General features: G+C 37.0%; 1 protein-coding gene across 6 annotated transcripts in view; it reads left to right on the plus strand.

The window, feature by feature from the left end:
* The first annotated feature begins 865 nt into the window (after positions 1–865).
* Positions 866–22,815, plus strand: part of CEP85L (centrosomal protein 85L) — a 103,141-nt gene continuing 81,191 nt past the window's right edge. For 2 of the 6 annotated variants that reach the window (XM_026666046.2, XM_087972761.1), the window contains exon 1: positions 866–1,430. In XM_026666046.2, the coding sequence (XP_026521831.1) occupies positions 1,379–1,430 (52 nt within the window). In that variant the 5' untranslated portion in view covers positions 866–1,378. Of the gene's footprint in view, positions 1,431–15,846; positions 16,038–22,815 lie in introns of those variants that run through there. The other 4 variants (XM_087972768.1, XM_087972774.1, XM_087972742.1 and 1 more) reach the window with 2 other exon arrangements.

Below are 22,815 nucleotides of genomic sequence, written 5' to 3' on the forward strand. Positions count from 1 at the left end.
GTAGTTTTATGTATACTGAAAACAAATTCCTTGTGTGTCCTATCACACTTGGCCAATAAAGAATTCTATACTATTCTATTCTATATGTCAAATTTAAATGATTAAGATGTTTGCCAACCTTTTTGAGGGGGGAAACATACCTGTCGGTATGCATTTTATGGACAAATAACAGATCACGCTTGCCTCTAGGCAAATTCCACTAAAATTAGGACATATTAGACATCATGTTTTTTGAGACTGATATATACTTACGGTATGAATGTAGCCTCTCTGAGGTGTATAGCTGTGAGACAAAAAGAAACAAGAGGAAACTGCACGTTAGTTCTGCTTTTTTCTTGTCATTCTGGCAGATGTTACTACATAAATCTTGTGTGGAAACTTTTCTAAGCGGGAAGCCATTGGTGGCCCAGGTTTCCACTCTAATTTCAACATCATGGATTCTATCTGGAGCCACATCCTTTGATGGTATAAAACAAGTTATAGCACTTGGAGGAATTCAACTGTTTTCTTGAATGAAATACTCTCCATCAAATTTTGGGGGCGATTATTCAAATCTAATATAATTAAACTTGCCTAGCTAAAAGCTTCGCATTTCACAAAGTTCCCTTTATCACGCAGAAAGCATCCACACAGGTTTCTTCTTTCAATAGCATAATTCCCTTATTGATACACTGTTCGTGTGGTGGAAAGTTATTGCCGAAAATCTCCCTTAACAATTGTTTGTTTGTTTTGAGTATTATTTCTCCCCAACGCCGGAACGGGCTAAATGGCTTTGGCCCCACTGCAAGGGGCACTTTCGGTCGGCATTCCTCTCCAATTCAGGGTTGCCAATCTCTTCTTCTTGCCCCCGGTTCTCCAGTTACCCCTCACTCCGCTCGCGGACAAGAGGCGGCGTGACTCTCGCCTGCCACGCCACCCCTCTCCGCGCATCCCGCTGTCTCAGCTCCTTCTCTTTCCTCTTCGGAGGAGCAGCAGCATCTGCTGAGTTCCCGCCTCTATCTCCGCCCGGCACCAAGCAAAGGGGGGAGGCGGAGGAAAGAGCAGAGAAGCGGCGCCGCAGCGAGGGCAGCCGCAGCGAAAGAAAGGGAGTTTTGTCCTCGCTGCTGCTGTTGGTGCTGCTGCTGCTGCTGCTGCGGCCGGCCTGGGAGCAAAGCAACCATGGCCGCAGCTTGCCTCAGGCCCAAGGCGGGCTGCGAAGCGCGAAAGGCGATTACGGCCACAAGAGGAGCAAACGCCCAGCAGTGACCAGGCTTCTTTTCCCAACGTCCAGGCCGCGCGTCCTCCAGCGGCAGGAGGCGGGGGGAGGGGGGCCACGCTCCGCTTCGCCTTGCCGTCGACCCTCACTTTCTCCTCGGCAGCGAAGGCGGTTACCAGCACCATGTGGGGGAGGCTTCTCTCCGAGATCGGGCAAAACGGAGATTACCGGATAGGTAAGGCGAGGGAAGCGGGCCAACTTGCGCGTGGCGCGGCGGGGCACACGGCGTCAGCTGGTCCTTCCGGTGCCCGGCCGGCGTCTCGGGGCGAGAAGCGGGGCAAACGGGAGAGAGACCGTGACCCTGAATTGGGTTTGGCCGCTCCGGATTCTGGGCTGCGCTTTCTCCTTGGCTCGCCCTGGGTTTTGACCGTGCCTTGCCAGCCTCCCTCCCGGGTCTGCCTGCTTGGTTCCCGGGTCCGAAAGAGTTCGTTACTAAAGCGCGCCGCCGCCTTACGCCATCAGGCGCGGGGCTCTTGGAGAAGGAGCGGGGCGAAGGGAGAGTTGCGGAGGGGGAAGAGACGAGTAGTAGGCACCCGGGGGAGGCAGCTTAGATCTGCGCGGCCGTGCGGATTGCAGCCAGCCCGGGTGGGGAGGAAGGAAGGAAGAGAGGGAGGGGAGCCGTTGACGCTGTAAAAGCAATAGTAGTGGCTCGAGGCTATATTTAGAGCTTTTCTCCACAATCCTCTTTAAATCTGCAATTGGGGAGCAGGGCTTGATTTGAGAAATGACAGCCAGCGCCAAGTCACTGGGCTCCTTCTCAAATTGCCCTCTTTTCGGAAGCTTCCCGAGATAAGTTTGAAGACAAGAGAGGATTTGGCGTTAAAAAAAAGAAAAAGAAAGAATAAATGAACTATGCTCCGCTCTTGGTGCTTAGCTGGCCAGGCAGAGATGCGCGTCCTTCTTCCAGAAAGTAGAGCCAACTTGCAATCCCATAGACTGAAACAAAACTCCATCCCTGTTACGGGACTGAGTGAATTACTCCTCAGGAGGTAGTATAGTTGTAGATTTGGACGGGTACCCAGTATGTCCTGCCCGGTTCACACATCAATATCTCAAGTTAGCAAAACAGGCCAGTCATCTGTCTTACTAAGCCGTCCAAGATAACATTGTGTTGAATATATTGTGCTTTGTTTCTTCTGTCAAGCCCTGAGTTGATACTGCTATATGGAACAGTTAGTTTGCACTGGTTTGAGAACAAGCTGTACTTTTCTGCACAGCTTTTAGGATAAATAACAGTTATTTGGTAATTCTTTTGATGTGAATTACTGTACTGTTCTGTACTTTTTAGGAATAGAATGTGTTGCTTGAAAGGGTCAGCTGTTCTAGAGGAGAACAAGTATCATATCTCATAAAGATGTAATTGTTTACTACCTCCATTTTCTGATATTTTAATTAATAATCAGAGCCCTTTATGGTGAAACAATTGAACTCGTTTTATTGATAAATGTTATGGGTTACAAAAGAATCATAATCTTAAAAATGAAATGCAGAATTTGACTGGTTCACTGTAAGTTTATATGCAATAATATATTGAAACAACACTTTCCTTGTCAGCTCATTAGGGTAGTGGTACCCCACCTCATCTGTCATACCTGGGACAAAAGTAATCCAGATGAAAACCATAGTAAATTATGAAAAGTAATCTTAAAGCCTGTAAGTGATAAAAATAATCATAAATGCCTAAAACATTGGTAAACATTGAAAAAGTGGACTTTTGCCACTGTCACAGCAGAACTCTGTATCTTTGACAGAGCGATTGGTGGCATTTATACAAAAAGTTGAAAACCACTGCACTAGAATATACTGTTGTATCTATTTTATCCTTTGGATCAACGTCATTGTGATTTTCTAACTCAGGAAATGGGGGTACAAATGCTTCCTTATATGTCATTTTGGATATTATCTCATTCTAAAGTAAAAAATACATTTTTTTAGAATCCATTATCTCTGCACTATGCAAGCCTCCCAAAGACAACCTGACTCATTTACTTGCAAAATTTTATTCAGGTGACCTTTACCCTTTATTATTGGATGGACTCTGAAGATTTATCTATTCACCTTGCCTTTGAATTGAATTAGGAATTATTTTTATATATGATACATCTGATATAATTTTTATTTGATTTCTTAAAATTGTTTAAATCTATTATTGTGATTTTAATAGTCTTACAAGTTTGAAAAAAGTTTACTTAAAAACCTGGCTTATGATTTTTTTAAAAAAACCAGGTATATAATAATTAGGTATATTTAGTTTTACATTACTGATTTCTTGCAGTTTATGTTGCTTAATACTGTAGGGAAAATTACAGATTAAAGGAAAGCCTGTTTTGCATTTTAGAAATGTTGGATCCAAATAAATTAATTGAAAATAGAAAACCAAAGCCAGGATATATAGCACAAAAACATGGGATTATAGCATCTATGATCTGGGCTCTATCAACTTTCTATACTCCAAATCCAGTCACATCTGACAATTGGCAATCAAATGTTGTTTAGTAGCCTAGTAGTTGAGAATTATACAGTACTATGTCATATTTTAATATGTTAATGATATTCAATTTTATGAACTTTTAATGCGATACAGGAAAGATTAGATCAAGAATCATAGTTTTTATTCATCAACCAAATATCTAAATGGTGACAATAAAAGTTTATAAGTGCAATTAGCAGATCTTTCTATGAACATACTGTTGAAATGAAGAGATACAAAGGTTTATGAAAAACGCAGTGTTACAAAAATTGACATCCTCTTTCAGTATTATATTTAAATATTGTTTGCCTGATCTTATTTTGTTTAGAAAATATTGAAATGAGAAATAAAGTGGATTGATTGAAATTAACAATAGTCAAAAATTAACAGGAAGTGGTGTTTTTAATTGTAAAAGCTTGAAATTCAGTGTGATGTTTGCTAAAATGTATATACAATTTTATTTGCTGAGATATAAAAGAGGCTACTTGCTGAGTCTATCATTACTGACTGGTGTTACTCTTTGATTGGTGCAAATTACTGTTTGTTATAATGCTTCAACCAATCAGATTAGTTTAACTATGATGGTATAAAGATTCTTGTCAGCTGAACTTCTTTGCATTCTGTGATTCAGAAATATTTGTGAGTATCAGAGACAGTAAAATTATGTTAAGAAAAATGTTATGTATTATTATTATTAATTAATTTAATTATGGCTGCCCACTCTAAAAATCTGTTAAAATGTTGACCATACCCAAACAGAAATATCAATCCTAATTGTTTCCAATTTATTCTGTTTGTAGATTGCTTAATGAGTAGCCTTGATTCTACAAATGGTGATCTGTCCAAACACAGATTCTATTTGCTGTTGTTAGTTAAAATAAAAATATTTATGTAGTGCTACCTTCTCCCTGCACACAATGTATGAATCCACTGATAATCTAGGCAAAGGTATATATTCTCCAAATATTTTTAAAAATGATGAAATATAGTAGCATGCACTTTTTTGAATTTCTCCTTTGGCTGAGTTTTTAATTGGGATACCTCATTGTTTTTGAATAAAATTTCTGAACTCTTATGAAAGTACTGTAGCTATGAAGATAAGACTGATTGATAATTTGGTACTTGTGAGCCTAAATACATGTATTCAGTTTTTATTTCATTATATTTTAGATCTCACTGTTTAGAGATGTGACCATCCTCCAAGAAGCAGTATGAATTGGCTGTATGAAGCATTACATAATTCATTCCAGATTCAGATGATTTTTTTTCACATGATAAATGTAGTGTTGAACAAGATTCCCAGGTCTCTTTTCAAGATGATATAGCTTCTGTTGCTTTTCTAGCATTTGAAAATTTCAGAATATATTCTTTTTACCCAACTAAACATGCAGGGCTGATATAGTAGTGTGAGGTGCGTGACTATCAAGTTACATATGACATCAGTAGCCATGAATGACACAACTGCTCTCTGCTTGTGCTATTTTGAAAATCCTTAATTATTTCTTTTCTCTAGAAGCCAAAGACTCCTACTCTGTGCTATTTGAGTGCAGAGAAGCAATACAGCAGATAAAATGTTGTTTGTAAATAACATTATTGTTTTTAATGAGGGGGCTATTTCTGCTTTTGATGAGCCATATACCACTTTAATTACCTCCATTAATATTATAGTTCCAATAGAGATTGAAAATAGTTTTCAGGAAAGCATACATACAACGAGGCTTTTTTCAGAATGGGCTGACTTTACTTGGTGGAGGACTATTATATGTTTATTTGCATATGTATTATTCTATATAATGTGGCTTAATGGCATTTTTGAAAATATGAATAATGCAATGTTTTCAATCTGAAGCAATTTTTACAAAGCCTTCAACTTGAATGAGAAAAACATGACAATCTATGTAAAAGCTTGCTGCATCATTTAAGCAAAAAATAGAAAATAACAAATACATATGTTTGTGGGAGGGAAATGTATATTTGTTCAGCTGGTCTTGGTAGGAAAATTATTTCCAATAATATAGTAGTGTTGGTTTTTGAGGGATTGTATCAATTGTTGTTGATTGTTAATGATTGTATCCACGCACTATCCCTAACTTCATCCCTCAGATCTTCCAATGAATCACTTGCTACTTAACTTAGTCCATTCACTTTGCTTTTAGTTGTGCTCTTTTTCTCTTTCCTTCCAGCTTTCTGAGCACCAGGGCCATATTTAGAGAATTAGGTTCAAAATATAATTTGAGTCTGGTCATTTGTGCCTCAAGTGAAAAATGCCACAGTGAAATTATTTTTTGGTCATCTTTCTTAGCTTTCATAATACAGATTTTCTTTTTGCTAAGATTATTAATTTGCTATTCATTCTTATAGTGAAAGCCAATCTACATTTTTATCATCCAAGTAATCATATATTTGAGTTAATGACTCTTCATAGAATATATGTGATTGATTTTATAAGGTTTTTATTTGAGGGAAAGAATGAGATATTAAACAGTTTAGTAATCTTCATTTGAGCCAATCTGCCATAATACATGAAATGATTGGAATGAGGAACATGCCTTTTTTTTTCAAACATGAAGAGTTCTATGAGTTTTAAGTACAGCTGCTAGCCACCAGTAGATATCTTGACACAAAATTTCCCAGAAATATTATCATTTTTATCAATCACTGTTTCCTACTGAAATAATAAATTGAATGTTCCTTAGTAATATCTAATAATTGCTGCTTCTTGAACAATAACATTTCTTAGCAACAGGTAATTTGTAATGAAAGTGGTAACCTCACTGACAATGTCATAATGTAAATTTCAATAGTAGGGTGAGTTCACAATCTGTTATGAACTTTGTGGGGTTTGGTGGATTGGATACTGTATTTAAAACTGCTGAATATGTACTTTATAGATGAAGATACCTGGACAGTATAACTAGAGCCCTCTTTGTTTTATGGGGGTGGAATGGATGCGGGGGATGAGGATATGATGCAGATACAATGCAGTGGTGATGCGGGCTTGTAAGAATGCTGATGTGTCCTTGCAAGAACAGAAATTGATAGTGAGTTTTTAATTCTCTATAGTAGCACTATTATGTTCAGTAGATTACAGTGCAGCAGAGGTGCATACAAAATATGTCTAGTTTTGAACCTATTGTGTTACACTGTTTCACATTTGCCATAGTTTAGCAGAAACAAAATCTGGAATGCAGGTGTAAAATTGCATAATGTACAAGCAAAGAAAAAAATAAACCTCAAAATGGACAATCTAACATGGAACATGATATTTTAAGAATTTACTAAAAAGGAGGGAATAAGAAATCAGCTCATATTTAACCATTGTTAACGTTCAATTACGACCTTCATTACTTTTTTTCATTTACTTGTAAGAGAGGAAGCTGAATATCCAACATCAAATTTTTTTCTGCCATTTAGATACAACCGTGTTTCTCACAAAATAAGGCCGGGCCTTATTTTTTTTGGACCCCCGAAAAAACGGTTAGGCCGTCTTTTCGGGGGTGACTTAATTCCCTCCCCCTTGCATCCTCAGGTGGGTGGGCGGCAACAGCTTGGATGTTCGGGAGACCTTCTGCCACCGTTGCTTTCCCTTCTCCCTTGCTGCCGCGGCGTTAGAGCAACACCGCGGCGTTTGGCGCAGCCACGTGCGGCCAGTCATGGCTCCTCCCTGCAACAGGAGCCCTTAGGAGACACTTGGCTTCAGGCGCTCCTGTCCCGCCTTCCCTTTGCCTTAGAAGGTAAAGCGAATTATTTTAAAAATGACACCCTACTACAACAAAGCCTCCCCTGCCTGAGAGGGCAGCCCAACCCCACGTGGGGAGGTGAATCTCCCAGGGCCGCCGCACAGGATCGGCCCACCTCGGGAGAAGCGCCCAGCCGCCATCCCTGCCTGGCGCCGGGCAGAGCGCAAAGAGCTCCGCCTGGGGCGCCCAGCGCAGCTGACAGGTGGGCCCTCCTTCCCGGTGGCAGAGCTCTCACCAAGGCAGTGAGCGCCTCCCTGCCAGACCCTCCGCTCATCCCTCCAGGGGCGCGCCAGAGCTGTGCGGGCTGGGCAGAGCCAGGAAAGCGAGCCACATTTCGCATGTTTAATATGGGCCTTAATTTGGGGGGAGGGGCTTAATTTGATTTTATGCCAATAAAACATGGTGGGGCTTCCTATTGGTGGAGGCCGTATTGTTGGAGAAACACAGAAGAATGATGTAAAATAGATACTATAAATAAATCTTGTAAAATATTATAAAATAAAATCAGTATTGTTATGAGTCAGTAATGAATTAGTTTATTATGCAATACAGAGTAACAAAGACAGTCTTCTCAATTACATGTCACAGTCATGATTTGGTCCTAGAAGCTAATACTGGCTCCAAATTGTGTCAGCTTGGATTTGATTTAAGTAGCTTATTTATTAATTACAACCTATACAATTTGAAATGCTTCCCTTTGTATCACTTCTGTGTATGCTAGCAATCCCGTTTAAAATGATAAGAAATATCTCAAATTGCCTGGAAATCCATTTATTTATTGTATAGGGGAGCAGATGTCTCATATCCATTGTTGAAGAAAAACCCATTTGTTACTAATAGTCTATAATAGGAGGAAGGCTGCTTTTGCACTTGTCTCCAGTGTCAACTGTTCTGACTTCCACATAACTTTAGAATCCTATCTTTGGTTTGTAACCTGAGGTTCAGGAGTCAAACATGTAAGCATACAAGCTTATATTTTAATTCCAGTGGTGTCTTTTACTACAAACCATCCTCATAAAAATTTCAATAGCACTTTACTTTTATCAAAGGCTATAGTATTCTGTGTTCAACCACTTCTTTTGTCCTGTTAACCTTTTCTTCTTGAGCAGAGTAAGTTAAATTCAGTAATTTTATATAGGCTTTAATACATTTGTATTTTCATAAACTGTCTTTCCAGTTTGATGTTTACTTTTATAGAGGATTGATTTGTAGATTTAAAACCAACTAATAACAACGAAAACTGTATTTCGGATTTCATTGATTTGGTAAGAAATAATACACTATAATTTATTGGTCCTTGGAAGTGGATTATCACTGAATTGGAGACCATTATAATCCTATGGACCAAATAGTGAAGAATTAGAGCTAGCTACCAAATGCCTATATTGACCATAATAAGTGTACAACAAGTTTTGGTCCCACATGAGATGGGGACTGAAAGAAATTCAGAAAAAGATTGAAACAACTTCAGCTTGTTTTAAGTGATTTTCAGATCCTAATTGATTTATCCTCTTGGTTCTTTTAATGATAATGAAAGTAGACTGTGTCAGTGGTGGTTTTCAATTTTTTTTATTACCGGTTCTGTGGGCGTGGCTTGGTGGGTGTGGCAGGGGAAGGATACTGTAAAAACTCCAGTCAGAGGTGGTATTTGCTGGTTCTCTGAACTAATCAAAATTTCCGCTACTGGTTCTCCAGAACTGGTCAGAACCTGCTGAATATCACCTCTGGTCTGTGTGCCTACCTCTTTTAGAAGTTTGCAGTGTATTTTGCAACTCAAAAAATCGTACCTGTTTATGAGGAAATTTATATATTACGGGAAAGTATGCAGAGAAACACATCAGTGGAAAATACTTTTCAAAAGCATGGCTAACTGGAAAAAACATACAAAGAGTACAGTTGGAAAGACATTTTTTTCAATAGATACACATTTTCATGTTAAATGACTCTAAATTGATTAGAAATGGCTGAAGAGAAAAATGAAATATAAATGAAATAGACATACATTTATTTACGCTTACACACACACACACACACACACACCGTGTCCTCACATACTGTAGTTTATGAAGGATATGCACTTTGTGTTGAATTTCTCTTCCACTAATTTTTTTCCCTAGTTTGAGGACTCAGTAATTTTTTGCTAACTGTGCTGCCTGATCTGATTTGAATTTTCCATTTAAAAGTCAAGCTAAGACAAACACAGTTGATTAGTTTTTGTGAACAATAGTTTTGTTATTCATTTAACTCTTTGGTTAAATGTTGCAAAATTTCTTTTTTTAATGGAAATGTTTTATGCCAATAGAAAAAGTATTTACGTTTGCAGCAAAAAAGAGATCATCACATTTTCAATGTTATTTTTGTTTCAGAACCCTGGAGCATAGGGTTCAATTCCCTGTTAAGTCTATGGCTGAGCATGGTGGCCCTAAGAGAATCACTATCTTGCAGCTTCAGGTTCCTAATTGTAAAATGGGAGTAATAGTGACTGTTCTTCAAAAGGTATCAGAAGACTGTAATACTGAAGGTATTTGAATTTGTTTTTTGTTTTAAGCTAAGATAGATTTTATGTAGTATAATAAAAATACATATTTCACATACCAGTGATAATAACATTCTTCCTCATCCTAGCATCCTTATAATATACAGATGTGCAGTTCCTTTCACATTCAGCAGCTATGGCACTTGGGTAGGTAATACGGATTAAATTTTTTGTATCTACAAATAGTTTTTGTTAGCATTCTTTTTCCCCCCTAAATTAATGTTTTTCAAATTTAAGATTATAGAACATCAATTTTTTTTTTTTTGGTGGAACACACATGACTGCTTCTTTAAAAAAATTGAAGCAAATTATAAATTATACAACATATAATGTATGAACTTGCATATAAAAGCATGTTTCAATTTTTGGAATGAATTTTTTTTAAAGTTTTAATTCTTTTTAGCCTACTTTAATATTTATTTTTGAAAGATTATAGATCTTCATAGGATATATGAGATTACAATTTTATTTGTCGAGACAATATAAGAATTATTCATTCTGTCAATATTTGGATTTCTTTGTTCTGAGTACAAAAAAAATCAACTTTCATGAAAACGAAGTTGAAAGAACAAATAGTAATATTTTTAGTATCTTTGAAGGTGCCCATGGAACAATACCAAATTGTTGGAGAATACTGATATTCTTTGGGACACAATTGAAGAAATACTGGATTACCAAGCATAAGTTGGTTTCTTATAAAACCATTGCATTTAAACTTTACATTTTTAATTTTAGTTATATAAATTTAAAAAAGAGTGTATGGATGATTTTTTCATAAAACATCAGTTAAGTAAGAATTAAATTATAAAAAAGCTCCATTTTTTGCTTACTTGATAGCTGTGAACATTTCAAAGGGAAGTGAAGGGATCCAACCATCTGTCATTTTAACATTTCTAGGGCTCTTATGGGATAGGAACCAGAAACAATATGGAAAGCAAAAGAACATGCTTGAGTTTAGTCTTTGCCTTCTATCATATCCCAATTTTTTGAAAGTTAGTATAAGAAGAAAAAGGAACCTAACAGGCACTACAGGAGGTATCCATTGATATATGCTTATAAAATACATGACAGAATACAGATGTAAGAAAGACTTTACGTTATAGTTGTTTCTCTAAGACCAAGTCTTTACTTCTTGTATGTTATTTAAGGCTAGTTTATTGAAAAAGTTTGGAAGAGCCATCGTAACTGAAACAGTTCTAGTGTTGTATTGTTGTGAACTTGAATGTAAACATTGAGGAAATTGTTAGAAAGATGTACTGAAATTGCACAACATGTTTCTTTGTTCCCTCGAAGGCTATGAGTTTTAAACCAATAATTCTCATTCAGCATTGTCAGCAGGACCACATAAACAAGGACTGCCAAAGCTTTGTAATAATTACTAGTGGTTGATACTGGCCAGGTAAATCTGAGAAAATTCTACATTTGCTAAAAGAGAGATTGCCCATGCTAATGTTTACCTTTATTTTTCTCCCCAAGCAAGATATTTTTGCAAGTTAGAAGGCTCATGTAATTTGATATGCAAGTAAATAATGGGGAGTATGCAAAATCATCTTTAATAAAGGGAAAACTGTCTCTGTGTTAATCATGATTAGATAACATAATGATAAGACAAGGACTACTAGCAACTGAGGGGGTACCCCACTAACAACTTGCTTCTATTCTAACAATATAACTTTATTCTTTGAAGTGTTGTAATGTCCTTTCCACTTATACTACTAATCTGATTTTTGCTATAAGTGACCTGTAAGATATAGTAGTTTTCTGAATTTGAACTGCATTTCCATGAACAGAATTCATGTCATCAGAAAGAAAGCCGTGTACCTCCCATCACGGTTTTTATGTCTATAATAGCAAGGTAATAGTCTTACTCTTATAGAAAGGCTTATAATTCTACTCTTTGTCACTTAAGTTTATTTCATTATTAAAGTAATGGGTTACATGAAGATGATGTATAATTTAGCTCTAATGTCAGCTTAATAACCTACTATTTCATGTATACTTTACTACACAGTGTAATGGCTGGAAAATGGCTTCTTCCTGTTCTAGCTCTTTAATAATACATAAAAGGTTAGGTCACATGCATTTGTCCTGGTCTTGTTATTTTAGTGTGAATTGGCAATAATGCAGAAATAATAATGAAGAAGCAGTTCTCCCTCCCTTGCTCCCTCCCTCCCTCCCTGTGTGTGTATGTATATGTGAAATGTAACAGCCCACCAAAGCCAAGCTGAAAACTAGGGATATGCAGCAGTGGTGGACTTCAAATTTTTTACTACTGGTTCTGTGGGCGTGGCTTATTTGGTGGCTGTGGCTTGTGGTCATGTGACTGGGTGGGTGTGGCTTAGTGGTCATGTGACTGGGTGGTCATGCTTGGTGGTCATGTGACTGGGTGGGTGTGGCCAACTCAATGTCACTCACATCAAGGGGTGCCTCACCTGGCCCCTCCCCTCCCAGCCATTCCTTGTCACCCAGCCTCAACTTATCTATAGTTCTGTAAAAATGTTGTTCACCTTTTTTGACTTTATTATCTGCATACATACTTTCATGGACCACTGAAAGGAGGAAATGGCTCACATGCTTTACTCGAGTGATAGGCAACAGGCTTTTAAGGGGCTGCCACAAAGAAAGGGGGGGGATGTATTTTCCAAAGCACCAGGAGGCAAACAAGAAGCAGTGGATGGAAACTGAACAGAGAGAAGCTAAACCTAAAACTAAGGAGAAACTTCCTGTGAGTGAGAACAATTAACCAGTGGAACTGCCTGTCTCCAGAAGTTCTGGGTGCTCAAATCACTGGAAGATTTTAAGAAAAGACCGGACAGCCATTTCTCTGAAATGGTATCGGGTTCACCCCAAGGTCCCTTCTAAGTATTATTCTGACACCTTTCCCAGGATTTCTACTCAGAGTTTGGCATCTTTGGTTTTCTTGCCTGAGCTGGGGGCTGGACTAGAAGACCTCCAAGGTCCCTTTCAACTCTTGCTAAACACATGTATTTTATGCTCTGAACTATTGACATTGAATGCATGTAAACCCTGAAAAATATGTGGTAGCCCTGGGCAAAAGAAAGGCAGAAAAATCACTAAGTGTAGGGACAGTAATATATTAACACATGATAAATAATGGAACATTTAAAAATAATAACACAGAGTTTTATCTCTCTCTCTCTTCCTATTTTTTTCTTTCTTTCTCTACTTTCTCTCTCTCTCTCTCTCTCTCTCTCTCTCTCTCACACACACACACACACACACACAGAGCACTTAACAGACAAGCATTTTGGAAGCAGATCCTTTAAATTTCTCCAAGGCTTGAGTGGATTCCCCCACCCCCTCTGTCAGACCGCACTCCTTCTCACTCCAGCAGTTTAACTCACAAGGGAAAAGCGATACTTGCAGCGTCCATGGGGAATCATTGGAGAAGTTTTTAAAGGACCTGCTTCCAAAAAGCATTTCTTTTACGTTGCAAAAGTGCTCCAAGGCTCGATTCACCCCCACCCCCTCTGTCAGACTGCACTCTTTCTCACTCCCGACACTTTAACTCACACAGGGAAAGCGATACTTGCAGCCTCCATGCCTTTCTTCCTTTTCCCGGGGAGAAAGAGGACATGGGGAACGGAAAGCTAGGAGAGCGATCGCAAGTGAGCGACCAGGCGACCGGGTTGGGGGCGTGGCCAGCCAGGGCTTGCCACCGGTTCGGCGACCCATGCCAAATAACCGCTACCGGTTCGCCTGAATAGGTGCAAACTGGTTGAATAGCACCTCTGATATGCAGCTATTCAGATCCAAATTGGAAAGGGGCTTTAGAGCAGGGGTCTCCAACCTTGGGCCCTTGAAGCCTGGCGGACTTCGAGCTTTGCTGGCTGGGGAATTCTGGGAGTCGAAGTCCGCCGGGCTTCAAGGGCCCAAGGTTGGAGACCCCTGCTTTAGAGGGTTACTCTTGCTGCATCTCTTGGCATATTGTAAGAAACAGCTTAGACTTTAACAATAGCTGATGTCATCCCAGAAAAATATCTGAGTTTAAAAGGTACTAGGAGATGGTGGCAGGTTGCAGTTACTTTATTTCACCCTCTTTGTGCCTTTTGTAACCCAAATGCATGTTTTCCTTGAACCTAGCAGGTAATGTCTAAGCCCAGGTAAAATAGTTAAAAGAATTGCCCCATGCAACAATAAAAATTTTGAGTGACTGACAATGTAATAAAAAACTGGGGTGAAGAGTGCAGGAAGATGGAGAGGTGAGCTGTCATAGCAAAAATGAACTAATGAATTATTTTTATGAGCCTAAGTAGAAATAAGAAACATCTGTAGTTCAGATTTCTGTTTCTGTAATAAATCAATGGATTGGTGAGAATAAAGTAAGAGAAGAAATAAGAGAAGAAATCAATTAATAGTGATACATAATTCTGCTCTGAAATTGCACATTATTTTAATAAGAAAAGTAATTCTGGAAAGAATCTTAGCCAAATAAGATTTGATTTACATATAGTTCAGTTTAATTCATTATTTTCTATATTTTGTTTGTGAAAGCATTTTCCCCCTGGAATTTGTAAAGTTATTTTAAAAAGCTATGCTAAATATTGCAAGGAAAAATTGTTTTATCATAAAAGTTTATGATAAATGTTTAGCATAAATATTTATGATAAAATGATAGATAACTTTCATTCTACTAAAGTAAGTAAATGGTTAACTGGAATTTTTTTTATAAGGAAGGTAGAGCAGAAGATTAAAAGGAGAGGTGTGTGAGGAGAGAAGCAGTTGGCAGAGTAAAAGGAGAGAAAGAAAAATGCTAAAAGAGAAGACACAGTGATGGCTCTGTTGAAGATGTAAATTCTGTAAATAAATATGGAATCCTGTGGCTCTAAAAAAACAAATAATAGTAATTTCTCATGCAGTGTAATTGTTAAATAATTTTAATTGTTTTTAATCACATGGTTCGCTCAGACAGAATATAGTAAAATGCATAACTTCTTGCTTAGATATGTTATCAGGGAAAGAGTTGCTAAAATAACCTCCCTATAAAGTCAGCCTCTCAGCTAGCCTGCCTGCCTGCCTGCCTGCCTACCTACTTATCTGTCTATATAGTGTAAAAGATTCTACTTAAAGTAGAACTTAAAGTAGAACTTCTACTTAAAGATTCTACTTAAAATGATTGGCGAAACAAAATATATAGTCCTTGACAATTTAGTAGTTGGTCTAGATCAAGGGTGACAAACTCTTTCATTGTGGGCCACATCAGGTTGTTTTTGACCTCAGGGGATCGGGGTGGGTATGGCCAGGGTGGGCATGTCCAGCTTGATGTCACCTGTGGTGGCCCAAGCGCTCTGCCAGCGAAAAGAGGCTCCCGAGTTCCATTTTCAGATGCGATGGCCTCATGCAACCCTCTGCCTGTGAAAACGGAACTCCATTTTCTCTGGCACAGGCACCGCGGGCCAGTCCTTCGCTGTTTTCAGGCCAGATCCAGCCCCTGGGCCTTGAGTTTTACACCCCTGGTATAGATTGTCTTCTAAAAAAACCAATTCCATAGCCCTCAAACATGCCAAACTGAAATTTACACTGAAATGTGTGTGTGTGTGTGTGTGTGTGTGTGTGTGTGTGTACACATACTCATTTTGAATACAGTGTAAACAGTAACAAGAAAACAAAAAGGAATATTGACATATATACTAATAATAATAATAGTGTAACAGAATAGTTTTTATTAGATTTCTCTTTATATTAGCTTATTTATGATTCTATTGGTTATATTGGCATATTTATAACTATAAACTATCTTTATATTTAATTCATACATAGCAATAATCTTTCTTCATCTAATTTCTACCTCTTATCTCTAACTGAAATATTTGTTTAATATAAGTTGAATAGAGAATTTTCAGGAAAGAAATAGATGACTGAAGAGGGCTGATGAATGTGGCTAAGAACAAGGAGCTGAAGAGTAAATTGATTCCTTTAACAGTCTCCAGAGAAAAAGAAATTGCGAAATTGCCTACATTATGTTCCATATGATTGCTTGTCACTTGGAGACTACAAGGCAATGGTCTCCAGAAGGTGAGAGAAACGGAATGAGGGAATTTGCTATTCTTGCTGCAACCACCACTGTTAGAGCCTTTAAAAGACATTTAAGTTCAAACTTCCTTTGCTAACCACCTTTGGAATTTGCCTATTAATTGCTTTAAAGAAATTAGATACCCTCAAAATGTCAAGGCTGAGTGCCTTAATAGAAGAAAATAAAATTGTATCTTTATAAGCTTTAAAAATTCATAATAAACACCAAAAAGCAAGACATTGGTTGTGGAAAGTTATGGGTTAAGGATTCAGAAAACATTGGAATATTGGATTTTGAATATTAAAACTTTGAAATTAATAAATGCATTTTTGTGGGAATATTTCTGATATTGGAGACATAAGATAAACAACTTATAATAGTTCAGAATACTCAATAGAATCAACAATGTCAGCTGTGTTGTGTGTTTTAAGAACATCCTATTTCCAGAAGAAATTGTTATACTAGAAGATAGTAAAATATTTTGAACAAAACTTATCTGATTTCATTGTGGAGAATAATCTGAACAAGAATTTATCTCTGGGTGTACAAAAAATTGCTTGAAAATTTTAGAAGGACATACAATGCCAATTTAAGATTGTTATTAGAATAATTTAGAAAAGAGGTATCTTAAATTTTGAAGAAATTTGAGACAAAGAATAACAATAATTCAAATAGACTAAAAAGCAATGATCTTTTATGTAAAAGGGAAGAATATAAAGTTGGTTATTTGATCAGTATTATAATGGGATATGTTGTTATTGTGGGAGTTCATTCTGGACTTCCTGACATCTGTACTAGAAAAGATGTGTCATTGATTTGATTACAGTTAAGAGTTGAGATATGAAATGAGTTTTGACTAATGCAATTATTTTAGAACTCTTGAACTTTTGTTGACACCTGAAATGGAAAATATGTTGTTTATCGGACTTGCATATACAGCTAGTCCTTGACTTATGACCAGCCAGTTAGCCACTGTTCGAAGTTAAGATGGGGGTCCTCAGGGTTGTTTATGATCCAAATTTAAAGTTCTAATAGCTGCATCCATCACTTTTGTAGTCATTTAGTCACAGTTTGGGAGCATAGCAACTGGACCATATTTATGACTGTTTGCAACATCCCGTAGTCGTGTGGCTGCAATTTACAGTGGGTTTTGTTGGAAACAAGCATTTACTTGTACAAAAAATGCACATTGTGGAAAATGGATTTGCTTAACAACCACAGCATTCATTTTATGATTACCACATTTGCTTAATGACTGCTACAAAAAAGTTGTAAAATCAGGCTTAACAACCGGCAGGTCTTATAACCATAATTCTGGACTCTTTTATGGTCATAAGTTGTGGATGTGTTGAGTTACGGGATTAGGAGTTTTATTATTTATTTATTTATTATTACTATGAGGAGTTAATGAGAGAAAGTGAAGAGATAGTGAAAAACTTCATAGTTGTAGTAATGAAAGTGGGAAATCGCTTTCTTTTCCTGTCTTTATTTTTTCCTTTGCATTTTTGCATCTTTTATTACCTTTATTTTTCTTTTTTTTCAGTTTGTATTATTTTTTATTATTGTAGTTAAAAACTTTTAATGTAAATAAAAATATAAGTTAGAAAGTTACAAGTTCTTTGTTAATTGGGCTATTTTTAAAGTTATTTCTAATCTATATATATAAAAGCAAAATACTACTCACACATCATCACAAAATCTCCAGAACCATAAAGCCTACAAATTTGCAATTTAGCACGTATGTTTCTCTTGGCTTCTAGGTGCTCACTAAGAAAGGATTTTTTGAAATGATCATCAGAGCAGTAGTATTTCGTATATTATTATTAACATGCTCTGATGCTAAGGAGTTTACTCCCCTCCCCACCTGAAAATAAATCTGTTCCAAATGCAAAACATAAGCAGAGGAGATGAGTTTCGGTTTTAGTTTCACAGCACCAAGCAGCTTTAGTACAGAACAGTTGAGCTAAGCCATGCTCAGGGTCCTTGCTGTCTCCTTGTTGCTAACACAGCAAATACTGTTTCAGTTTCCAAACAGCCCTCAACTCTCTCACACACTGATAGGATGCTAGCCAGATGAATACCGATGAATGCTGGTAGGCAGAATCCCCTCCCCCTTCCCCTTAATTTCCTCCCCAAAAACTAAGCCCGACCACATAGTTTGTTAGCGAAGCACGGGTATCGATCGAGCTAGTATCATTATATGTAGCCTGGCTTCCTCTGTGTGAAACATTAATGATTATTTTTGAGATAGAAATGGAATTATATGGAATGTTTGCTTCAGTGAATATTAGGTAATAGTATAATATATTTTTCTATTTGGTTTGTGCATATTGGAGAAAAATGCATGTATGTTACTAGATAGGTCAGGCGTAAATTAAATTCATTTTAGATATATCAATATTATAGTTTTATTTTGTTTATAGAGTTTTAGAAAACATTTTAAACAACTGAATAAGCAAATAAGAGCATCTTCTTAAAATTCAGCATGGGTAAGAAATTGAATTAGTAGAAATGTCACATTAATCATTCTGTGTTCAAAATATTACATGAATTTTAATCCATATCATTAATTGGGAATCTGGCCAGCTCAGTCTATGGTATAATTTGCTCAATTGTACCCAGTATTGAAACTGCAGCTCTAGATACAGTATTCAGAATGCTGTTCAGTCATTTAGTCACTTCCTACTTTTCATGATCCATTGAGCATAATTTTACCAGCATTCTTTATGTACTTATAAACTCATGTCATCAGGGGATAGTATGTAGTTAACTTGTCTTTGTTAAATTGCCTTTGATTATTTCAAGCATCTGGAACTTCTCCAGTGGCTTTGGCCTTCAGGGTACGTGTGCAAAGAATTTAAGCTTTAGTTTTATTGTCAGATATTCCAGGGAGTAGTCTTGCTTTATTTTATATATTACTGAATGATTTGTTGTTTTGTTGTCCAAGAAATTTTTAACAATATAGCAAATTTATATAAATAAATAAATTTCTCCAACACAATGAATCAAAGCCATTTGTTTGTTCTTCATTTAGACAATGTACTTTTCATGCTCATATATTGCAGTAGAATAAACCAGTCTTGACAATATATATTTTTACTGTTAATATATATCTGTGCTTTAATATTTGTAAGGGCTTATAGTAACATATATTAATTACTATATCATTCTTTTAAAATATAATTTTTATTAAATATTGTTTACAAAGTTAAAAGGTAAACATTAAAAATATTTTTAAAAAAGAAACATAAAGAAAAAAATGTTGAAAACAATAGAAAGCGAGAAAAAAGGGAACAAAATTACTCAAAGAAACAACTTTTGATCTTTATAGTTGTTCTATCCATATCCCCCTTCATTATTCCATAACATAGCTCCTTTCTCCCATGTACAGCTCTTTTTAATCAGTAAATCCAAAAATATCTTATTCATTCCCATCCATTTTCAGCAAAAAAATCCAGAGTTTCCAGTATTTTATAAATGTCATTGTCCCCTCCCTAATCAAACAAATCAATTTAAGTATATTTGTAATCTCTGTTTTCACATTATTCCCCCATTGTGGATATTTTTGTATTCGTCTGTCTTTGTGTATAAAATCTCTACACAGTCATCCATGTGAAGTTTTGAACTTGAGAAAATAAAGTTTGTTACTCTTTAAAAATTGGATTGGTATTGCCTGTTGATATAGTCACTTTACTTTTTTTAAAAAAATGTGAGAATCATACTGACATTGCAGTTTCAACTTTACCCTTCAACAAGGAATTCCTTAAGCTTTCTTCAGTTCCAGACACAAGAATAGTATCATCATTATGTCTGAGATGACTAATTTTTCTCCAAGCTGTATAATTCCAATTCCTATTTCTTTCAGTTTTCAATTTCTCATGATATGTTTTTGTTTCTTGATGCCTTGGAATTGATGTTGACTCCTGGCAACTGCCGAGACAAGTCTCTGCAGTTTTCTTGGCAAAGTTGTGAAAATGGTTTGCTGCTGCCTTCTTCCTAGGGCTGAGAAAGAATGACTGGTCCAAAATTAGCCAGCTGGCTTGGTGCCCAAGGCAGGACTAGAACTCAGTCTTCCAATTTCTAGCCTGGTGCCTTCACCACCACACCAACTGGCTCTCTTTGCATAGAAGGTAAATAAGGTAACAGTATACAAGGTGATTGGAGCGCCCGTCTCTTTAGATGCTGACTTGTACATCTGACAGTTCTTGTTGCAGGTGTTGCTAAACTCTGGATAGCAAACCTTGAACATTATCTTAACCAACCTGAGGGATAAGTGCAATTGTTCAGTAATCTGAACATTCTTTCTGCCCTTTTTTAGTATTAAAATAAGAATTGCTCTTTTCCAGGTCCTTAACCACTGCTTTCCCTACCTGCCTACAAATTGTAAGTAGTGCTGTGACTGTATCATTCTGAAAGGTTTTAAGTTTGGTTGGTTTAAAAGAGCTTCTGCAGCTTTATTGTCAGCTGTAAGTTTAGAGCCCAATTAGCTTTTACAGTGACCAAACCTTCTAATTTCCCCCCCTAGCAGCTATTTGCCTTCTTTATCTTTAATCACGTCCTTTGCATAAACGTTTGATTTGTATTCTGTAAGTATCCTAAATAAATTCCTTTTCCTTCCAGTTGTTATTAACTTCAGTTTCTTTATATTACAGGTAGTTCTCAATTTACAAGAGTTTATTTAGTGACCAGTCAAAGTTACAATGGCATTTATGACCTTTTTTTCACACTTACAACCTTTGTAGCAGCCCCATGATCATGTGATCAAAATTCAGATGCTTGGCAACTGGTTCATATTTATGACTGTTGCTGTGTCCCAAGGTCATGTGATTTTTATGTGACTTTCTGACAGACCAAGTCAATGGGAAAGACAGACTCACATAACAACCGTGTTACTAACTTGTCAGCTGCTACAATTCACTTAACAACTGTGGCAAGAAAGGTCATAAAATAGGGCAAAATTCACTTAACCAAATCTCACTTAACAACAGAAATGTTGGGCTCAGCTGTGGTTGAAAGTCAAAAACTGTAGTTAATGTATTTGCTTGTCTCTTAATCTTCTCCAGAACTCAGCTTTTAATTTAAATTCATGTTTACACTGATGCCTTTTGTTTCCTGCTGTATCAGCAAACACCAATTCACCTTCTGCTGTTGTTTGCATTTTGGGATATTTTTGTTTGCTTCATCTTAATGATGTCATGAACTTCAATTCCAATTTACTCTGCTACTGTAGTTATTCAACCTAATCCATTAAATCTAATCATCATAGTAACTTCATAATCACATGGAGTACTGCTGAAGTTGTACCTTGTTGATCTGATGATTTTGGGGTATTTTAGTGTAAGTTGTAATTTTACAAAACAAGTTTGTGAGCTGAGCTTCAATCGGCATTAGGTCTTAATTTTGCTAATTAAAAAGAACAAACATACAACATGCTTATAACGGGAATTGAGACCAGAATTTCCATCCCTAAGTGTGCGAGAGACATTGGTCTGGAAGAAAATTCCGAAGACCAATCCTAACAGCCATTGTAACGTTAAACGTTTGCTAAATGAATGGTTATACGTTGAGGACTGCCGTATTTGTTTGGAGAGTATATAATTAGTTTGATTTTGATGTTGTCAATCTGATGATGTCTACATGTACTGGTAGTTTCATTTAGATTGTTGAAAGAAGGTATTTGCCATAAAGTTTGAATTTTCTTGCCAGAACTTTTATTAATTTGATTTCTCCTTTCCAAGGTCAACTTTTCTATTATTCAACATATTATATTTTATTTTCAAGTTAAGCATTTCAGTCTCCTGTACTTTATGTATTGTTGGTTTTTGGGGGGAGGGAATTTGTTAGCAGAAACATAGTTGGCTTGTTGTTTTTTCAGTGAATTATATTTACTCCGATTCCTTACCTGTGATCTGCCTTTCAGGCTTAACTTTACTGGGAATCTATACTTTCAGTTATAAGCGTCATTGAGATCTGAAAGCCTCTTCAGTAGTAGAAGGCAGAATTGCAGATAAAGTTTTACTAACGTCATTACTCCCTAAATTGTCTGCAAAAATAATATGGATGCCCTAAATTACTTCCTTCAGGACATCATTATTGAAAAAGCCCTTTCATTATGTGAGAGAAATTTAATAATGGTCTCTAGTGGAGATCTTAGTGTTCTAATAAGAAAATGAGAAAGAACACTTCTTCAGATTACATGACTGAAAGCTATTTAGGTTTTATAGAGTAATACTAGTTCAAATTAGACCTTGAAAAATGTCCTGACCACACACATACCACAGTATATTTGCCTTTAAATCATAGTTTATTAATAACCAATTAATTATCAGTATTAAAAGTATCCACAAGATCTTGTCACTATCATCAAAATGATGAAAGCAGATCTAATGACATGTGTGGATGACCTTGGGGAATCAGGGGAAGTGATGCTGCCTAGGAAACAACCAGGAAAGAGAGGGACTGGCTCAGGGGTGGGATTCAAATTTTTTAACAACTGGTTCTGTAGGCATGGCTAGGTGGGTGTGGTCATGTGACTGGTGGGCGTGGCTTTTTTGCAGGACGCCCATTTTTTTGGCCTCCTGGGCCTCAGGGAAACCTCCTGGTGGGCATTTTTGCTCCCTGGAAGCTTCCCTGGGTCCCAGGAAGGCAAATAACGGAGCGCAGAGGGGGGGCATGCAGCACCCCTCTGCGCTTCATTTTTGGGCCTCAGGGAAGCCTCCTGGGGGGTGTTTTTGCTTCCTGGAAGCTTCCCTCGGGCCCAGGAAGGCAAAAAACAGAGCA

The sequence above is a fragment of the Notechis scutatus genome, chromosome 1 (assembly GCF_049901735.1).
Source record: "Notechis scutatus isolate UNSWTSFEM ecotype Mainland chromosome 1, rNotScu1.2, whole genome shotgun sequence".
In the NCBI taxonomy this organism is placed as follows: Eukaryota; Metazoa; Chordata; class Lepidosauria; order Squamata; family Elapidae; genus Notechis; species Notechis scutatus.